Here is an 8,478-nt window from a genome sequence, read left to right on the forward strand (position 1 = left end):
CGCAGTGATCCCATTTCTAGGAATATATCACAAGAAACCAGAAGCACCAATCAGAAAGGATATATGTACCCCTCTGTTCATAGCATCACAATTCACCAAAGCTAAGATCTGGAAACAGCCTAAGTGCCCATCAGTAGATGAAAGGATTAGAAAACAGAGGTACATCTACACGATGGAATACTATGCTGCTCTCAAAAGGAAGGCACTCTTACCATTTTTAACGGCATGGATGGAACTGAAGAGCATTATGCTAAGTGAAATAAGCCAGTCGATGAAGGAAAAATACCACATGATCTCAATCATTCATGGATAATAAAGACCATTATAAACTTATGAACAAAAATAGATACAGAGGCTGAGCTGCCTCAAACAGACTGTCAAACTGCAGCGGGAAGGCCGGGGATGGGAGGGGAACAGAAGAGGGGGGTAAGAGATGAACTGAAGGACTTATATGCATGCATATAAGCATAATCAATGGACATAAGACACTGGGGGGTATGGGAGGCCAGAGGATTGTCAAGGGGTGGGGGAAAAAAGGAGACATATGTAATACCCTTTGCAATACTTTAAGCAATAAAAAAAATGTTTTGGGCATTTCATAAGAGGATGACAAAAAAACAACCAACCTTTAACTCAGCGGTTCTCAACCTGTGGGTTGCGACCCCTTTGGGGGTCGAACGACCCTTTCACAGGGGTCGCCTAAGACCATCGGAAAAGACATATATAATTACATATGGTTTTTGTGATTCATCACTATGCTTTAATTATGTTCAATTTGTAACAATGAAAATTCATCCTGCATATCAGATATTTACATTACGATTCATAACAGTAGCAAAATTACAGTTATGAAGTAGCAACGAAAATAATTTTATGGTTGGGGGTCACCACAACATGAGGAACTGTATAAGGGTCACGGCATTAGGAAGGTTGAGAACCACTGGTTTAACTGATCTCACAAAATGATTGTTTATTTTGTAAACCATTCCAATATCTATTAACAAATATATCTGTGCTTGCAATTAACAATCCCATCCTCTAAACTTACATACCCCATCATCACCCTCAACTAACCACAAGCTTATGTGAACAGTTTGTTAAAGGTTTAAATATGGCCTTTAAAAAAATGAATTGTGTGTAAGTGCTAATGATTTGGGAACAAAGGTGAAAACATTTATCACATTCCAAGCCAATGAGAACAATGAGTATGCTTGCATTAAATTTTGGATTCTTTTCCACAACGTTGCATGGCTGCCAGTTCCAGAGTACCCTGATGTACTTGATGTACTTTCTTTGGTGCATGTGGACAAAAGTGGAAGCCAGGGGGATGACAACAGACAGAAGGAAGTTAAAGAAAGCATCCCAGAGGGCATAATGCTTGAACTTGGATGTGAAGGGAAAAGAGAAATTCACCAACTTAACCAGGAGAGGATGAGCATGATGGGTATGGGATGGCACACATGCAAAGGCAAGAAGCATGCGAGACTATTTCTGAGCAACCGGGATCTCTCCTCTTGTCCTCTCTAAGGTCACTATTTCTACTTGTGTCCTAAGTCACAGACTAAAGAAACCTTCAGAGATGCTGTCTTTCTTCTATATCTTTGTCTACACTTCAATCTAGCTTCTTTCCCACAGGTTGGAGAATCAGCAAATAATTCTGCATAGTGTAGAATGTCAAGAGATCAGGTTTGAAGTCAGGCAGGAGTAGATCATAATAAGCTTTAAATATCAATCAAAGGAGTTAAGACTTTATTCTGCAAGTGACAGGAGACATTTAGCCATGCAGAAAAATTATTTCGGTAGCAAAATCCAGAATGAATTATGAAGGAGAGAACTCTTAGAAGCATATGATCGTGAGTGAAGGAAGAAAGAATGGCCATTAAGGAAGATGAAGGGGGATAACAGGAGTAGACAAGTTTCAAGTTTATTAGAAAATTCAATCAGGAGTCTAGTTATCTACTTATCATCAAAATTTGCAAAAGGTTATCATCCCTTCTCTGATACCCCATATAATTTTATAGACTTTTAGTAAGACTTTTAACCTACCCAGTGTGACTCTGATGGTTGAGCATCAACCTATGAACCAGGAGGTCACAGTTCAATTCCCAATCAAGGCACATGCCTGGGTTGTGGGCTCAATTCCCAGCAGGGAACATGCAAGAGGCAACTGATAGATGATTCTTTCTCATCATTGATGTTTCTCTCTTTCTCCCTCTCCCTTCCTCTGTAATCAATAAAAATATATTTTTAAAAGAAATTGCCATACTGCCAAATAGAAGTGATAAAGCTGACTGTAAATACAATCTTCCCTATAGTAAGCAAAAATAAATAAACAAAAAGATACACTTTTACACTATTTTAAAATAATTTGTACTCAATATACCACTTGAAATCTAGAGGGAATTATTTATTTATTTTTTTAAAATATATTTTATTGATTTTTTACAGAGAGGAAGGGAGAGAGATAGAGAGTTAGAAACATCGATGAGAGAGAAACATCGATCAGCTGCCTCTTGCACATCCCCCACTGGGGAAGTGCCCGCAACGCAGGTACATGCCCCTGACCGGAATCGAACCTGGGACCTTTCAGTCCGCAGGCTGACGCTCTATCCACTGAGCCAAACCGGTTTCGGCTAGAGTGAATTATTTATATCAACAGGAGAATTACAAAGTAAGTTATGACTAAAATGTGATTTTTTGTATAGGAGGTAAGACTTTGCAAGGGGATAGTTTAACAAAATGTAGCAATTACAAAACCAAATGATCAGCCCTTATTATCAATACCATAACCTTGACCATATGATTATCAATTAATCCTTAATATAGGCAGAAAGCTTTGGTCTAAGTTCACCTTAACTTTCTACACTGAGCAAATTTCCTGAATGGGTTACAAATATATCCAGCAATTGCTTGTAATGGATATCTATTGTTTTGTCTGTCCAGCACCCTTCACCCATTTTTGCTGACCCATCACCTCCTCCCTCCCCCATTTTTAACTTTGTCTATACATATGATTACTACTCAGGATACCATGCTTGTTCAATGTTTGGTGAATGGCTCAACTGACACCCAGTTCCTAGACATCCTCTGTATCAATGACCTTTCTCTCCACTCTAGTACCCACTCTCTAAAGATTCCCTAGTTGGAAATCACCACAAAGAATGGCTGTAATTCTGTTAGAACATGAAATTTAACCACACCCATCAGTCCTTTCCCTTTTCTTACTCTCATTTTACCTGTTCAATTTCATCCAAATCTTCAGGCTCTTGCCCACTCCTCCCAGACCATCATCTTCCCCACCTCCTTCCCATATCCAGACAGACCCCCTAATAATCAAATCAATAATTCTTTTATTAGAACCCTCCATTTATGTTCCATCCTTTGTTTCCAATAACACAAGCCAAAAAAGTCTCCACCCAGATGAATCACTCCTAACTTCTGTTCCAGGTGACGAAGCTCTCATAATAGAGAAACCTGCTCAACACTTCAGACTGGTGGCATTCAGAGTTATAGCAGATAACCTCATCATCTCTCAGTGATAATCTGTAATCCTTTCATTTGTCCCTACCCTGCTTGCTTCCACACTCCCTTGGATCACTATTCCAAACCGTGACCACTTTCTTAAATTCCTTGCATCATCCAACCTCTCTATCCCTATCTTTAGCTCCTTCTTCATTGTGAAGTAGAAATCACCAGATGGCAGCACATTCACCCTCTCTACTCCTTCACTTCAAACATTCTCATTAGAGTACCAGCTTTTACTTCATTTATGATTATTTCTGAGGAACAGGAGTCTCTCTTCCTGTCTTCTTAAGGCCACTATTTCTAGCTGTGTCCTAAGTCACAAACCAAAGAAATCTTCAGAGATGCTATCTTCTATATCCTCACCTGCACTTTAGTCTAGCTCTTTACCCTACAACAACAAGCAGATCCATCAATCTCACTCCTCAAATAAAATCACCAACAACAACAATAACAAAAATCTACCACTGGTCCTTCCATTTTTTAAAATATATTTTTATTGCTTTCAGAGAGGAAGGGAGAGGGAGAGATAGAAACATCAACGAGAGAGAATCATTGATTGGCTACCTCCTGCATGCCCCCCACTGGGGATTGAGCCTGCAACCAGGGCATGTGCCCTTGACCAGAATCGAACCTGGGACCCTTCAGTTCACAGACTGACACTCTATCATCAAACTCCTTAAAACTATGTACATATATAATAAACAGACAATATGTATATTTTATGTATTTATGTAATAGAACCAGATGGCAATAGTTTGAGGAGAACACAGAGATTGAAAGGAATAATATGTAATATTACATGTGAATATACATGTATGTACATATATAGTTGTTCATTCATTATTTAAATCATTGCCATCTGTTTCTAACCAAACTGCTAGACTGAAAACACCCACAATAAGTCACCTATGATCTTGTAAGTGCTAAATTCAAAGCTCTATTACCAAATTCTCTTCCGAAGTGACCAAGCAGCATTTTAAAATTTATTGCCCATAGCACCTACCACTTCTTTACATATTAGAAATTTACTTGCTTAGTGACTTTCTCCTGTAGGATGTACATTTTTACGTGGGCAGATATCTTACCTTTTTGATTCACTATCTGGAATAGTGCCTGGCATGCAATAAGTGATCAATGAATATTTGTGGGGTAAATATCGCCCACCCCGTGGCCAAAATGAATTAGGCCAGAGGTGGAAACCATACCCAAACTGGTCAACTTCAGCTGCTTCCCTGAATGTTTAAACTTGGGATCAAGAGAGTCAAGCCAGTCTTTCTGTGTGAGTGTAAAATGATCTTCACTGTGAATGGAGAGAATAAAGCAGACTGATAGAGGAGACAAGACCAAGAATACCCTGCCAGAATTCAAGCCCCTGGTTCCATTTATCCCAATTATCAAAGTAAATCCTATCCCTGGTCTCTGTGAAACATCCCAAAATCCTTACAGTAAGTTATCTTTTTATCTTGAGCTAATTTAGTCTCTTTTTCTGTTGCTTAGTACCAAGAGATTTCTTACTAATATACTGTTCTGTAGTTGAATAAGCTGAAAATAAACCTCCTACAGCCAATTTTCATTTATTTACAACATCATATTTAAGTACTGCTTATGGGGAAAGGGTTATTTTCATCTATTCCCTAAACAAGATTACACAAACATTCATTTATTTTTTTTCTCTAAAGCCATTTTTTTAAATGAAGTCTGGTACTTCATGATAATTTCCCTTAGGCCATAGCAAACAAAATTAACTATTAAACAGAGAGTAGTTGAAGAACCTAGCTACAATAGTATATACCAAATTAAGGCGGGGGGTGGGGGAGCGATCTGAAATGCATCTTACATTTTGCATTTAGAAACAATAAAGCTCTATTCTGGAGAACAGAGACTGAATAATTACAGCACTGTAGCTCATGGGTACTTACCAAACAAACGCTTGTGGAAGAGAAATTTGCCAGCTATTAGTCCTATGAGAATGGCGAGTAGCCATAGTAGCACCTTCAGAAGCCTCCAGCTAACTCCTCTGGGGTATTTATTGGTTACAAATGAAAAACAGTTTCCAACAACAATAACATTGGCTTCTGTTTGGCTATGAGAAACTGGGTCCTCCGCAAATATTAAGAAGTTAAAGAAGATCACCAAGTAAGCCACAATCAGGCGAGACCAGGGGTGCTGGAAATAATAACGGAAGTCTTTACCCATCCTTCAAAACTTGAATTCCGTCGTTTACCTGGATAAGAAAAGATACATAGAGTTAGAGCAGAAAAACAAACAGTCTCTCTTCCTGTTATATGTTCAAATTTATAATGGCTCAATAAAAAGTTCTTCAGAAAAGATGATACCTGTTCCTACTTACAGCACCAAGACAAGTCTGAGATTGAGTCATGTACATATTGTGCCCTCCCCTGTCATCTAAGAATGCCTATGGCCATAGGTGGATTTTGAAAAGAAGAACAAAAGAATGGGGGAGAGGAAGGGATAAGAGAGGACAGAACACTGTTTAAAATTACGATAATGACTGCGATGACATGTGGCAGTCACCTCAGGAGGAATCACAGAGCAAGATAACATAATGCAATACTTTTCCTCTCTTAAATGATTTTTGTTACTGTTATAATCCAGATTTGCTTAAAAATTAAAGCAATGTAGCAGTTAACTGAGCACATATTCTTCTAGCCCAGCCATGGCAAACTATTCGGCCCGTTTGAAATGAATATAATTAAAAAAAAAAAAAAAGACCTTACCCTTTGATGTAATGATGTTTACTTTGAATTTATATTAGTTCACACAAACATTCCATCCATGCTTTTGTTCCGGCCCTCCCGTCCAGTTTAAGAACCCATTGTGGCCCTCGAGTCAAAAAGTTTGCCCACCTCTGTTGTGGCCAAATCCCTCTCTCCAGAGTGAAGACCCCTGATAATTTGGTGGGTATACTTTCAGATCTTTTTTTAAACATTGACAAATATACATATGTGTATGCACTTTCATAAATAGTGTTCGCAGCCTAGTTGTCAATTTCAACACAGTAAGTTTTGTGAAATAACTGAGTCTATGGTAGAATCAGGAGGGATTGGGCAATTCCTATTGTAGGAAGGAAGTGGGGGGAAAAGAAGATTTCACAGAGGAGTAAATACCCAAGTTCAAGATTGAAAAGATAGCGTAATTTCTTTCCCCAAGTGACGAAGGCAAGGATGCTCAATCTAGGCATATTCAAAGGTGTAGAGGCTGTGCAAAACAGCTAACATGCCTACAGTGGTGGTCCTAACCTGGATGTGCACTGGAAGTGGAGAAGCTTTCTTAAAATTCTGATGTCAGCCCAGGCAGTGTGGCTCAATGGTTGAGTGTCAACACATGAACCGGAGGTCATGGTTCAATTCCTGGTCAGGGCACATACCCGGGTGTGGGCTCAATTCCCACTAGGGGGCATGCAAGAGGCAGTTGATGGATGAATGATTCTCTCTCATCATTGATGTTTCTATCCCTCTCTCTCACTCTCCCTTCTTCTCTCTCTAAAATCAATTTTAAAAAAATATCTAAAAATTCTGATTTCCAGACCCTACCTCGAAAGTTGTGCTTAGCTCCTCTCTCTTTCCTTTTGGAAGCCAGCCTGCACAAAAAAAAAAACAAAAACAAAAACAAACAAAAAGGAAGCCAGCCTGCACACAAAAAAAAAAAAAAAAAAAAACCATATTAAGCCTTCCTAGGTCTACTAGGACTGTGGCTGGGTGATTTTGCCTAATTCTGGGGTTCAGTTTTGGTAAGCCTAGCCAGTGCTCAGACTAAGCTGTATATCCCCTTTTCCCCAATAATAAAGCTGATCAAACCCAGGATAAAAACAATAATAATAAAGGCAAGATTGCACCACGATCCGCCAATTCTTTTTTCTTCCTTTTCAATGTATCTAGAACTGAGAGAGAAAAGAGGGGCTCTTACAAAGCCTGCAGTATGTGACATCTCGCCTCTGTGTTGGATGTCTGCATGCATTGTTATTTCATCTTCCTCCTAACAGCCCTCTGAAATAGGCATCACTTCGTTTACAGGCAGGGAACTGAAGCTCACACAGATTATGTAACTTCCAGAAGCCATCCAGCAGGAGTGCTCTGATTTGAGCCTCTGGAGTCTGACCCCAAGTCCTGGTCTCCAGCCCCTGCAGCAGCCAGATCAGCCCCAGGCGTCTTCCCGGCCTAGGGCCCAGCCCCAGGGATGTCATCCCCCGAATGCCTTCTGGAGATATATTCTTCTCTGGAGATGATTCTATTAACTCTGTCATATAATACATTCTTCTCTAGCACAGGGAAAAATTATATACGTTTATGGCTAAAGGTACAAAGATCAGGCTACGTGCCTGAGTAACTAAGTCAATTGAAGACCTAAGAATAGGCTCCAAGGCTCCCAAATCCAAATCCAATATTCTAGGCTAATGAATGCCAATTAAACCCACAATTTCAGTTCATGAAGACTTAAGTATTTTAGAATAGCAGCGTAAACACAAAAGGAATGACCATAAAATTCAGCAAAACAGTCACTGTGCTTGGCTTCATCAACCTTCTAAGCCATTTCAAGTCTCTTGTGATCTGTGTGTCTTCTCTGTAATATCTGTCCCAGGGGCTGCAGCTCAGACACTTAGGAATGGTGACAATCACAAGTTTATTTCTACTTTTTAACATAAAGTTCATCACCCACTACAGCAGCAGAAACCTTCATGGTTCTCACACTGAAAAGCGCAGAGAAGGCAACAAAGAACAAAAATGATCACTAGGTCAGTGATGGCAAACCGATGACACGCGTGTCAGAGGTGACACGCCAACTCATGTTTTTGGTTGATTTTTCTTTGTTAAATGGCATTTAAATATATAAAATAAATATCAAAACTATAAGTCTTTGTTTTACTATGGTTGCAAATATCAAAAAATTTCTATATGTGACACGGCACCAGAGTTAAGTTAGGGTTTTTCAAAA

The 8,478-nt window shown here is 39.3% G+C and overlaps 1 protein-coding gene across 1 annotated transcript in view; it reads right to left on the reverse strand.

Moving 5' to 3' along the window:
- Window positions 1-5,744, reverse strand: part of LOC107181797 (transmembrane protein 117-like) — a 35,477-nt gene extending 29,733 nt beyond the window's left edge. Inside the window, exon 1 of the mRNA XM_015558621.1 lies at window positions 5,445-5,744. Coding sequence (XP_015414107.1) covers window positions 5,445-5,721 — 277 coding nt within the window. The 5' untranslated portion in view covers window positions 5,722-5,744. The remainder of the gene's footprint in view (window positions 1-5,444) is intronic.
- Between the last annotated feature and the right edge of the window lie 2,734 nt (window positions 5,745-8,478).

This window comes from Myotis davidii, unplaced genomic scaffold (genome assembly GCF_000327345.1).
Source record: "Myotis davidii unplaced genomic scaffold, ASM32734v1 scaffold290, whole genome shotgun sequence".
NCBI classification, from domain to species: Eukaryota; Metazoa; Chordata; class Mammalia; order Chiroptera; family Vespertilionidae; genus Myotis; species Myotis davidii.